At 36.2% G+C, this 13,077-nt stretch overlaps 1 protein-coding gene across 9 annotated transcripts in view; it reads right to left on the bottom strand.

The window, feature by feature from the left end:
- Positions 1-1,443: 1,443 nt before the first annotated feature.
- The window catches only part of LOC128191745 (coiled-coil domain-containing protein 158-like), a 39,198-nt gene continuing 27,564 nt past the window's right edge, over positions 1,444-13,077 (bottom strand). For 3 of the 9 annotated variants that reach the window (XM_052863988.1, XM_052863991.1, XM_052863990.1), the window contains 18 exons: positions 12,048-12,158; positions 10,557-10,671; positions 10,096-10,215; positions 9,071-9,268; positions 8,829-8,840; positions 7,513-8,311; positions 7,333-7,398; positions 7,122-7,234; positions 6,778-6,936; positions 6,596-6,649; positions 6,124-6,216; positions 5,483-5,662; positions 5,229-5,374; positions 4,955-5,076; positions 4,461-4,619; positions 3,629-3,730; positions 2,942-3,064; positions 1,444-2,431 (listed from right to left, as the gene is read on the bottom strand). In XM_052863988.1, the coding sequence (XP_052719948.1) occupies positions 2,346-2,431; positions 2,942-3,064; positions 3,629-3,730; positions 4,461-4,619; positions 4,955-5,076; positions 5,229-5,374; positions 5,483-5,662; positions 6,124-6,216; positions 6,596-6,649; positions 6,778-6,936; positions 7,122-7,234; positions 7,333-7,398; positions 7,513-8,311; positions 8,829-8,840; positions 9,071-9,268; positions 10,096-10,215; positions 10,557-10,671; positions 12,048-12,158 (2,758 nt within the window). In that variant the 3' untranslated portion in view covers positions 1,444-2,345. Of the gene's footprint in view, positions 2,432-2,941; positions 3,065-3,628; positions 3,731-4,282; positions 4,310-4,460; positions 4,620-4,954; positions 5,077-5,228; positions 5,375-5,482; positions 5,663-6,123; positions 6,217-6,595; positions 6,650-6,777; positions 6,937-7,121; positions 7,235-7,332; positions 7,399-7,512; positions 8,312-8,828; positions 8,841-9,070; positions 9,269-10,095; positions 10,216-10,556; positions 10,672-12,047; positions 12,159-13,077 lie in introns of all 9 variants that reach the window. The other 6 variants (XM_052863995.1, XM_052863996.1, XM_052863993.1 and 3 more) reach the window with 5 other exon arrangements.

The raw sequence follows: 13,077 nt of genomic DNA, 5'->3' as shown, positions 1-13,077 counted from the left end.
ATGTACCCAGAACTTGTTGACATTAACAGGGTTAAGTGCAAACAAATAAGGAATACTAGTTATATATTCAGGAAAATTATATAAAACTTAGGAACGCCTCGTATGTCCTTAATCACATTCAGAAGTGCATTTCAAGTTATATGCCATGTGATCTTTGACCAAGTTTTATATACACGTGATACCGAAGATAGAGATTTCCTCAATCGATAAAACATCATAATTACATAAATAGAAATTGTTGTAAATATGAAATATTTTTTAAGTGTCGTTCGATTTCAAATTTCAATTTCAAACGGAGACGTGAAATATTTACGAGCCTGTCGTTGGTTTTTTTGTAATACTCAACTCCAGAGTTCTCGTTTCACGTGAGCACAAAGACCTTTGCAATTGGGCCTCTTAACAGTTTGAAATAAATAAGAGTTTTGTAGTGAAATTGTGCATATTAGTTTGAGGAATTCAATTTCTTTCTGCGACTCTGTGTAGCGACTGTAAAGGTTAAACCTGTTTAAATGAGAGAATGAAAGATTTAGACTTAATCCTTATTAGCAATTTAGTTACGCCTATGTTACCAAGTTTTCCGTTATATATATTGCACAAAATGTGCGTTTATTTGCGAATGTTCCGCAGTTTTAAAGTCCTGTCAGATGTAACTAACCTATTGCAATGCACTGTCAGGTATATAGATCTTGTTACATTACAGTGTAAAAAAAATAAACATTACATTGTCAATGCCAAGTGTATAAATCTTGTTTAATTATTATTAGTTATTAGAAGTATAGATCCTGATTCAATACACTGCTCTGGTGATTAGCTCCTGGAATATTTAAAAGGATGCTGTGAACTGGTTAGATGCATTAAAATATGCACCCAATTCAATATATAGATTATGCTTCATTGCAGTATGGTTACATTACATTGTCAGAAATAATATACTGTTAATCTTGTAGATCCTTACATTTTCATTGCAGTAGATTCTGTAACAAATCAATGTATACTGGATTTGGACTCTACATTACAAAACTGTACACACCCTGATACAATGAGTTGTCAATGAAGTGTACACATGTACAATTTGTTACATTATGATGTCAGAAGTGATGTTCATACATATATGTAGGTAAAATTAAAATATATATTTATCACATGTATCAAGTCTAACATGATAAGTAAATGTTATGTATGTATTGCAAATTAACTTGTACACACTTAATTACTGCTCCACATTTGATTATAGAATGTTGACTAGACTGCCATGTAACACTGCAATGTTCTTTTATTTCACATTTCTTAGCACACAATTTTTAAAGCTAGATACATGGAAGGGTTCCCTATGAAAGCCCTCTGTAAAACCACATTAGATTGCCGAGTCACTAATGAAGTAAAGTTTTTATACTAAAGTTTGTGTACTCGACTACTCAACAAAGTAAAAACACAACAAGTGTATCATGTTTAAATCTTTGTTCATTTAAATAAAAATACACCTAGTAAAATTCAGTATATATTGAGGATTTACAAAGAAATATATCACAGACACCAATGGAATACAAGGGACACAACTCCGACAGTGTTAGGCTTGAGAAGAGTTATATCAGATGTGATTGTCATCATGGGTTAGTAAACACAGGAAATTCTGTTTATATTGGCTTACAATGTAAATTACATTCATAAATAAATACCATTAACAACAAATCTGTCAGAACATTGAAGATGGCCGAACACAACACAATATAACTGTGGAATATATGGATCAGTGACTATATAAATAAAGGACGTAAACGGAATGGATTTCTGTCCTTGGGTATGAGGTTTGATTAAATAAAACAGATGTAAGTGTAAAAAGACAACTTTTCCGTAGACATTTACAAGGAATTCTGGGATTGACAAGAAGTACACACTGACAGAACTAGAGCTACCACTCCAATACCGGACATCTTTAATTAATACCCTAAGCCTGCACTGATTATTCATTTGAAAAATTTTCACAGTATAATTTGTGTCTATGTTTTTCAGAAAATATTTATTATAATGCTGTAAATTGATAAAACAAGTGTTAATCCTAGTCTAGGAATTGCATCTTTGTTTACTTAATTAATAAATCTCTCACTTATCTACTCCAGTTTTTCATACAGAAAAGACCATGAAAGCAAAGCATGTCAGAAACACAGGTATGCGCAGGTATACAGGTATATTATAATCAATCAATACAGCATTGTACAGAGTCCTCTCAATGAAACTATCTGGAAATTTGGCACAGGTGACATTCCCTGACACAGTCGTATGTGATCTTGTCCCTTGGACCAGGGATCCACAATGGAATGTTTGATCTGATCTTGTCCTTGAGGTCATCATCGTGTGACCTTCTTCACTTTCTTTGAACTCTCCTTGACCTTCTTTATCTTTTTACCTTGAACTTTCATCAGATCTGCCATTTCTAAGAAATAAAAGAAAAATAACGTTTTCTATATATAACCCAATCATAGATACCTGTCATGATTCATTTCCAATCATTATAAAGGTAACAAAAAATTACACATAATTTCAAACACAAATATAGGCTACACACGTTCATCCCTTTGCATGTCAAACTAGACATTCACAAAATGTAGGTACAAGCGTAATTTTCAGTAGGCTGATCTTTTGAATGGGAAGTATAAAAAAGATTTATTGTTTTGCCATGATTAGCTATTAATGATATTGGAGCAGATGATGGCGAATATATACAATACTTATCAAAATACCTGCAGAAAAAAAGCAAGATAAAAATGACTCATGCCTACAGAGGTAGATGTTTCACCTACCAGCAGATGTTTTGGGTGATAGAGCTATTTAGATACACTCAAATACATGTATTCACACCTCACCTTTTGTTTTTTGAATGAAAACATTCCACAAGAAATATGATAATATTCACAGAATTCTACCCTTCACTATCTATGGTTACCTTTGTTCTCTTTCTGGAGTGAGCCTCCCATTTTTGTGAGGGACTCAATTTTCTGTTCCAGCCTTCTGCACAAGTCCTCAGTGTTGTTGGCCTCTGTTGGTGGGGGAAGGGGAATGCCACGCCCTGAAATAAACAGAGGGAGAAATAATTGTATGGAGGTATATATTATCAAAAAACAAAATGGTTCTTGGGTTTCTTTATCAAATGTTCTTATGGATTTTCAGTGGAAAACAATATATAAAGTATAAAACAAAGCATATTTCTAAAATAATAATTTCAAGGAAAGGGTTGCCATTTTTTAAAAAGAATATTGCAGAGCATTTCAAGCATTCCTAACATATTAAACGTATAACATGTATAGAGATTTACTGTAAACGTGTTATGACATGTGAGTGATTGTGTCAATAACAAAACGAAGAGTTTCTAGACAGCGCTGCCTACAATAAAACACATTGCCTATCAATCCAATACAAACTAGAGATTACAAGTGTTTAGTGCAACTACATATAACATAAACTTTAACTACAAGTTTGTCAGATTATACAATCAGTCTAATTTTACATTAGCTTCATTAAAACACAAAGATTTAAGCTGAAAAGCAAGACACTGTCAGAAGTGTAACAACATGGACAAGCAGGACAAGACGTGTTGATAAAAGCGTGACGGACAGCTCTAAGCCACACCTACCTGTCCCCTCCTCCTGATTATGCCCCGCCCCTAGGGACGGGTCAGTGCTGTCCTGGAGTGACAGGCTATTTTGTGTGTCCTCTTTACTTACATCGGTTGGCTCTGTTAATAAGCCGGTAAAGGATGTGTGACTACATGTACAGACATTCCATCAGGAAAAACCTGAGGACAGATCTTAGAAGACCCCCAAAGCTCACACAGATAGCTCCATCAAAATGTGATTGGATGGCCCACACACTTCAAAAACACAACCAATACTCCCTTAACAGTGCTAACCCTGAATCTAGAAGCACCATCAGTGACACACTGAAGTTGACGGACAAACTACCGGTACACTGTTTCTAGTACTCCTACAGTTATATGTGCCCTGTAAGTTTTAATGTGCACAATATTTTGGTGCATAGATATTGATTGTTGATTAAAACTACTGATACACAATTATTATATTCAGTGTCAGTTTCATTTCCTATTTTTGACATTTGGGAACATTACATGAATTTATCAAAGACAGACAATGACATACATTTATTTCTAAAAATTCTATACATATGACAAAATCATTTGGTCAGGATGAAAATAAGGTGTAACAGAAACTAACACTAAAAGATCTACTACAGAGATTTTCTTGGTTATATATATACAGAAGTAACTTACGACATCTTAGGCGATAACGATGGGGACCTATTTATAGGCAAACCAGTCATAATATAACAATGTCTACGGTACTTCTATAAAATCTGAACTATATAAACGATATCATTAACCCAAACACACACCTACATCATCAATATTGTACCCTAAAATGGATGGATATTTATCTACCACAACATACCTGTACTGTACGAGTCTCTGGTCCCTGAGGGGTGAATCTCCTCACTGCGACCGTTACGTGTTGAGTAACAGTCGTTACCAGATCGTAACAGATTGGAGGTGTCGTTACTGAAGGAACGCCGGTGTGCATGGTGCGGAGAGAGGGAACGAGATCGATTTTCTAAAAAGATAAATCACAGACAATTTTAAATTGATTATGAAAGAGAAAAGACATTTATTTATTTACAATATTTGGAATACATGTTCAGTATTGTACTTTACTGAGCAATGTCTTAAAATCATAATTCATGTTTAAAAAATACATGTATTTTCATATTATATTTTTTTCTGGATTATTAACATTGTTAACCATTTCAGCAAAATTGCAAATTAAAAATAATCAAATACATATATTTGTCCTCAGAATATTTATTCATAAAAGCTTTCCTTCTTAAATTTCCATATTAAAAAAAAAAAAAATGTTAACATTTTAAGAACATATTGTTCAACACTTACCCCTGAGGGAAGAATATCCTGAGTATTCTTTGTTGTCAGATTTTTCTCTTGACCTTGACCTCAAATAACTTCTCTCTAATTCCACATCTGAGTGATACTCAGTGTCGGACAAACTTTCAGAACTAGAATGAGTAAATAATTAGAATATTGTCAACAACAAATCTCACAAGATCTCATACTTTGAGCATATATTTGTATTTTTCTATCTTTAAAAGATTAGAATGACGAACACCTTCTTTCAGCGTGTATTTCAGAAAAGACAAGGTCATCATACCTGTTATATCCATTCTGGTTCGACCTTGACCGTCGATGGTGAGAGGCTTTTTCTGCTTGTTTCTGTTTCCTCTCTGACATCAGGGTTTTCATTTGGTCCACTAAATGCTTCAACTCACTCCCCACATATTTATACTCATCTGTGTCCTGTCCAATAAAAAAAAATCATAAACAGTTATTAGCAAGATAAAAAATTAAAGGAGTGGAAAAAAAGAGAGAATTAGATTAACCTTGACCTTGACATAGATGACCCACCCTTGTAGGCAATGATTCTGTAGAGAAATCCTTTGATGGGAACCTCCTCTCTGAGCTTCCACTAGCTGGACGACTGCCCAGGGCGGAGGTCATGTGATGCTGTCCAGGAAAAGCAGCAGAGAATAGAGCCGGGCTCTCATATTCCTGTGCTTTGTTGGGTAGAGACCTCTGTATTGCTTCCTATAATATTACAACAAAAATATTAGTTTTAATGATAGGTAAAACTACATGAAATTTAAATGATACAAAATTGACTTTAACGTTATCAGTGAGCTGCATACAAAAGCCAACATTATCTGAAAGAAAAACCAATACCGTACTTTAAAAGTCCAAGGGTAATCTCCCCTGTTATAGTATTTTTTTGTCTGTCATTTGATTTCAATTGACTCTATGCCAACACAGATATTTCGATAAACTGAATTAAATAATGACAACTTATGTAATACTACATGTAGAAACTTTAAGAAATCGGCACTAAAGTGCACAGGCAAAAATCTCCAAACTTTGCAAGAAATGTCTCAAACTTTTATAGCAGAAGAATAAAATTGGTTATACATTGTACTTCACAGATTTCACTGATTTAATGCAGGTTACAATACTACATATAATAGACTAATCTATGAACAGACATAGGCTCTGACCTGTAGGTCGAGTTGGTGTCGTAGTTTGAGTCGAGCCACGTCCTGCTGATACTGTTCCAGCTCCGCCTGACACATGGCGTTCTTTGTCGTTGACTGAAATTGATTAACATTTATAATTACAGCACAACTGGATGGCTATGGAAGAAATTATGAAGTTCTTGCACCTATTTAGTTTTTTTTACTAGCAATTCTACCAAGGCTACTTAAAAATACAAACAACAACAATACAGTTTAACTATTTCCAAGTGCAACAATCACCATGCTGAATTACGATCTAGAAATGGTTCCCATTCTAACAGAAATCCATTCAGTAAAGGTTAGAGACTGTTGACATTATGGGAGAATAACAAAGGGCTGTATTAATGCATCAGTTATTGGAGTGCCACCTAGAACCAAGCACCACCGATCACTACCAGACAGTTACAGGGGACCACACCAGGCAGTACACCACAAGGGAGGTAACCCTACAAACCTGGGGCTTCCCCAACTTCTCAGCAGCCTTTCTTAACTTGTTTCTCTTTAGGGACTAGTGAGAAATTGACACACATGCATTTATAGAGAGTTTTACCTTTTTGAAGCAACATACAATACATAATCAGACATAAAATGTACTGAAGTTTTTTGCTGATCTAAAACCAAATGAAGTTGACTTACTTTTTCTAGAGCTGTCTCAAGTCGGCTGATTTGACTTTTGAGATCCATGACCTTGTTCTGAGATAGCTCGAGCTCGGCCGAGAGCTGTTGACTGTGAGTCAGTGACTTGTTGAGGGATGTCTTGAGTCTATCTTTATCATGCTCCAGGCTGTTTCTCTCCTGTCATTTACAGATTCGTAAAAGAAAAAAGAAATTCAAACACAAGAAAAAAAAACTTTTAAAAATTGGATAAGAAAATATAACTACTAAATTCAATACATACAACTTGATAAGTTTGGCTACCAGATATTTTAACTCCTTTACGATCATTGATAATAAATCTCCAGCTAAGACCAGTGACCTACCCTTGAGAGAGAATCCAGTTTGTCCTCGTACCACCTCATCTTTGTCTTCAGGGAATCAATCTCGTTCCTCTTCAACGTCACCTCCTTCTGCATTTTATCTGCTACCTTTACAGCTGTGGACAGACACAGATAATTCATCACAAAAACAGACATACAGATGATGAGATACAATAGCTACAAGTCTTTGATTCTTTTTATTGACTGCACATACCTTGGTGATCTGCAGAGTCTCTGGTACGAAGTGTTCGTTGAGCCAAACGGACTTCCTGATCCGCAGCTTAAGTAAAACAAGTTATGGTTACAAAATGTGACCCAAACAAGTTATCACATAGTTTACAATACCATAAATATAGACCTATCTTTTAAAATGTGACCTTGACCTCTGGCTTACCTTTGACCTTGGCCTGTAGCTTGCTGATTTCCTTGGCCTGACTGTCTATTTCCTTCTCCAACTCTCTTTTGACTGCGTCCTTTTGTTCAGTCAGCAAGGACACTTCGTATCGACTCTCCTTCAGCTCTGAGAACAAACTCTCCTTCTCCTGATGTACAATCATCATCTCTTCCTGGCGAAGTGCAGCCTCCTCCTCATACTTCTGCTTTTCACCCTCCAGCTCTTTGATTCTTTTCTCCCGAATCTTCATTTTCTTTGACATTGTTTCCCGGGATGTCTTCAGTTCCTCCAGAGCCACTGTCCTCTCATTGAGCATGGTCATTAGACGGTCCTTTTCCTCTCTAAGAATCTCATTGCTGCGTGTGTTGTTGTCTACAAGGTCCACAATCTTAGAGGATTGGTCCCCGAGAACCTTGAGGTTTTTCTCCTTCTCCTCCAGCTGTATGGTCAGTTTCTCTTTCTGTCCCTTCAGGTTTGCGATCTCCTGGTTCCTCTGCTCTAGGAGACCATTGTAGTAGTCCCTCTCCTGTGTCACTCGCTCCATGTCCGCCTTCTTGTCACTCAACATGTTCGCCACATGTTTCTTCTCTGCCTCCACCGCCTCAAACTGAATGCGAGTCGAGTCCAGCTTGTCAGCGGTGTCCCTGAGTTGTTGTTTGAGATTATTTGCTTCTGATCTTGCAAGATCAAGTTCAAGTGACACTCTGTTGGATTTCTCGGTGAGCGAGCTGAGTTGAGATGTCAAGCTGCTGATCTGATCCAGGTGCCGCTCTCTTTCCATTCTCTCTGCTGTTGATATCTGCATATATTTTATTGATAGCAATTACCAGGCTGAACAATGGTGTCAAAAACAATACATTAAGTATAAGCATTTTCTATTGTAGAGAAAAGACTATTGAGTTTTACAAATTTACAAGAACTAAAGAAAGCTAGTAATAGTAGAAATCTACATGTACAAGCTCCTGATAATCTACAGTATATCCTTTGTACAAAACACATCAAGTCAAGTCAGCTAAGCACTCTCCAATGATTCACAAACTCCTGATAGAATGAAACACACAACCATGAAAGACAATAGGTGCTGAGATCAACACTCATATTGTGTATAGTGTGTGAAGTGATTGATTTCTGTGAAAATATTGTCTTCCCCTTAAACAATGTGAGTGATGTTTTTTATTGCATATTTTTTTTCTTTGGATCCCTACATTCAGTGATTTAACGTGATAGTCAATGATGATTTCATTTGTTAAATCCAAGAGAAGACAACTCTGTTAAGACTAAATAAAGAAAGAGACATCTATTTGGTGCCCACTTACCCTTTGCATCAACTGTGTAAATTTATAAAAACACAAAAAATATTGATATCTCAAACGTTTTTTTCAATTATATGATCACAAAACAAAGAAAGCAAAAAAATTAAAAAAGTACCATGCATTTCATAACGTGCAAATTTTTAACATGCATTTTAGAAAATCAAGCAAAAGTTCTAAAATCTATCACAGAAACAAAGGGTGCATGTATATTCTGTAATGTCTGTGTTCTCAGATCAAGACATTACCTTTTCACTGACTTGGGCGTTACACTCATTCTTTATCAGTTCCAGCATTTTCTCCAGTCTCTCTGTGTCTTTCTGTTTCTCTTCCAGTTTTGTTTCTAGCTCCTTCTGTCTGCTCTGCATGGCTGTCTCCTTCTCCCACACATGGACGGTCTTCTGCTTCTCCAGGTCTAGTTCTGTCTTACAGCGCACCAGAGCATTCTGTGAAAGGACAGAGCCACTGTGTAAGTATTTATTAATGTCTTAATGACAGATTTCTTACTGAAACACTTCTATGAACTGAAGCTGCTACACCATATCAAGCAAAGCACCACTGGTAAAGCTTTGCTTTTTTGTTTATTATCTCTAATACCCTGTCTTGGACTTGTTGAGGTTAAGTTTTGTTTTGATGGTTTTGTCTATTTCTTCTACTACTATGTCCCTGTACTCTCTGATTTAACTCCTCTACAGATTCTGTAATCCTTACCTGAGACTCCTCTAGTTTACTCTGTACCCCTACCTGAGACTCCTCTAGTTTACTCTGTAACCCTTACCTGAGACTCCTCTAGTTTACTCTGTACCCCTAACTGAGACTCTTCTAGTTTACTCTGTATCCTTACCTGAGATTCCTCTAGTTTACTCTGTACCCCTACCTGAGACTCCTCTAGTTTACTCTGTAACCCTATCTGAGACTCCTCTAGTTTACTCTACTCCGACCTGAGACTCCTCTAGTTTACTCTGTACCCCTACCTGAGACTCCTCTAGATTACTCTGTACCCCTACCTGAGACTCCTCTAGTTTACTCTGTAACCCTTACCTAAGACTCCTCTAGTTTACTCTGTACACCTACCTGAGACTCCTCTAGTTTACTCTGTACCCCTACCTGAGACTCCTCTAGATTACTCTGTACCCCTACCTGAGACTTCTCTAGTTTACTTTGTACCCCTACCTGAGACTCCTCTAGTTTACTCTGTACCCTTACCTGAGACTCCTCTAGTTTACTCTGTACCCCTTACCTGCGACTCCTCTAGTTTACTCTGTACCCCTACCTGAGACTCCTCTAGTTTGCTCTGTAACGTGGCTGTCTCTTTCAGTGCGTCGTCACGGTCAGATCGCAGCTTCAGTGTCTCAGTCTGGTAGCTCTCCTGGGACCGCTCATACACCTCCCTCTGTTCAGAATTACAAGTACAGGTACTTCAAAACAAGTTTACCTTAAAATGTCAGGAAACTTTACCAGCAATGTACATACTATAAGTACCCCTCATTGAAATACCCACGCTGATAAAATTTTATAAGCAAAAAATAAAGAACTTATTTTGATGTGGAGAATTTTATTTTTTACCAATTATTAATTAGTTAAACTTTTAAGCTTGAAAAATTGAAAATAATTTCCCTGCCTCCTACCGGGATCTATAAAACTCCAGGCAATAGGCAACAATTCCAAACAAACATTTATTTCAAGTTGGCCCAATATTACACCCTACATTCTCTTTGATAAGATCTGACTGACCTTCTCCTGCCACTTGATGCGGTCCTCCTGGTGCTCCTCCTTCAGGTGGCGGATCTTGCTCTCCAGCTCTACGATCGTGGCATCCCTCAGTTTCAGCTGCTGATCCTGCTGACCCCTAAAAACACAACGTACAGTATCTATCCATCTAGAATTTATAATATTTACAATTTACAATATGAATATCATAAGTTCTAATAATTTATGACTTGTATCGTTTGAGAACAAAAATTTGTATTTATTGACAATTTATTAATCAAATAAATTTAAAAACACACTACATGTCAAATTCACAATTTATCTTAGAACAGATTAAATCAGAAACAGACAACATGTTAAATTCACAATTCATTTTAGAATACTATAATGAAGAAAACAAAGCCCAATTTAAAAAAAAATCATTGTTCTTATAACTTGATTTTTAAAATTCCAGAGGACCATAGCATATAAGACTTACAGAATCAATGGCATTTAGGACTTCATGAAATCCCAAAGGATCACTGTAATGAGAACTTCCTGAATCCCAAATGACCATTACTTACTTAAAGATCATAAATTCTAACACACTTACTTTAAAACCCAAGACCTAACTTACAGAATCTGAAAGGCTTACTATCAGACCCAGTGCTATAAAACTTGGATGAGCTCACATTTGATCAAAGTTTGACAGATACAAAAGGCATTTCCTGGTTGAAAAGTGAGACACAGACTGAAAGTGAGCTTGTCTAAGTTCAATGGCCCCAAGACCAGTGCCCGAACTTATCAAACCCAAAGGACCCTTTTAGGACCTAGGATCTGAGTTAACAGTAATGGAGGACTATTTTAAAGCCTACAAGTGGCTCAAACATATGTAGTCCCAAAAAACCACAAGGACCAAAGAACAACCATTAATCACCTGGGACTTGACTTACAGAAACATATAGGACCACTTTAAGACCTGGGACCTGACTTACTCAATCCTATTGGACACAGTAAGACCTGGGACCTGACTTACTCAATCCTATTGGACACTTTAAGACCTGGGACCTGACTTACTTAAGCCTTTATTATCACTATAAGACCTGGGACCTGATTTACTCTACCCTAAAGGACCACTTTAAGACCTGGGACCTGACTTACTCAATCCTAAAGGACCACTTTAAGACCTGGGACCAGACTAACTCAATCCTATAGGACCACTTTAAGACCTGGGACCAGACTTACTTAATCCTATAGGACACTTTAAGACCTTGGACCTGACTTACTTAAGCCTTTATTATCACTATAAGACCTGGGACCAGACTTACTCTATCCTAAAGGACCACTTTAAGACCTGGGACCTGACTTACTCAATCCTAAAGGACCACTTTAAGACCTGGGACCAGACTAACTCAATCCTATAGGACCACTTTAAGACCTGGGACCAGACTTACTTAATCCTATAGGACACTTTAAGACCTTGGACCTGACTTACTCAATCCTATAGGACACTTTAAGACCTGGGACTTGACTTACTCAATCATGGCTAGCTGCTGTTGGAGGTGAGTGGCCTGTTTACGTGAGTTGTTAGCGCGCTCTTGGAGAGCTAGCATCTGTTTTTCATGCTCTGCAGACATATTTGTAATTCTGTAAGAAATGCAACCACCCACACCATTAAGAGGTTAAACATCAGCCATCAGCATATTAATAATTATTTCACAGTAATTCATTGATCTGTTTTTTAATAAAACTTATCTATGTTAACATAAATTTTTATGACTTGAATATGTTATTACAAGTTTTACAGTAATATTCTAAATCCAACAACTTAAGGTGGCTCGACACACCAATGCATTATTTGATGGATCGATGAAGAATTCTCTTTAAGAAATGATTATTCAAAAATGACACCTATATCGGCCTCTGATTATTTTATATGAATTTTTTTGTATTCTTTTTATAGAAACCGGAAACATCGTTTTAGCTGCGAACAAGATATTTTAGAGCTAAAAATGTGTTATCAATTAATGCACAATACAATTATCTATAAGTACATATCAAAAACGGCCAGATAAACTTTGAAATATTTTTGTAAAAAAAATATTTATGAAAATGAAAAAAAAGGATTGTAGATATTTTTTAAATCTATGGATAAAAACTGCAGATAAACTGTTACTCGCATTTAACAATTGCTGTACAATCATATTTCAACAAGAAATTGAAACCAAATAGTTAAATTAAAGTATAAATGGGAAATTTTAAAATCGAACCGATCCCGATTGTAATTAAACTGATCCCGAACGAAATCACATAAAGTTAGAATGAATCAGAATTTCGCAAAAATTTCAGGTTGTTTAGCTGTAAAATGGTTTCGTCATTTACTAACTTTATATTTTATATCAATTACTTAGAAAACAAGAGGCCCATGGGCCACATCGCTCACCTGAGGAACAATAGGTATGATAAAATCAGCTCAATGGAGTCATAATACAAACTATCTGGACAATATACAATAATTCATGTAAATCCTGTATAAATAAAATCCATTTTCCCCTGGATATTCTTA

The sequence above is a fragment of the Crassostrea angulata genome, chromosome 7, assembly GCF_025612915.1.
Source record: "Crassostrea angulata isolate pt1a10 chromosome 7, ASM2561291v2, whole genome shotgun sequence".
Lineage (NCBI taxonomy): Eukaryota > Metazoa > Mollusca > Bivalvia > Ostreida > Ostreidae > Magallana > Magallana angulata.
Note: the sequence above shows the minus strand (reverse complement) of the source record. Positions and strands in the feature narration are given on the sequence as shown.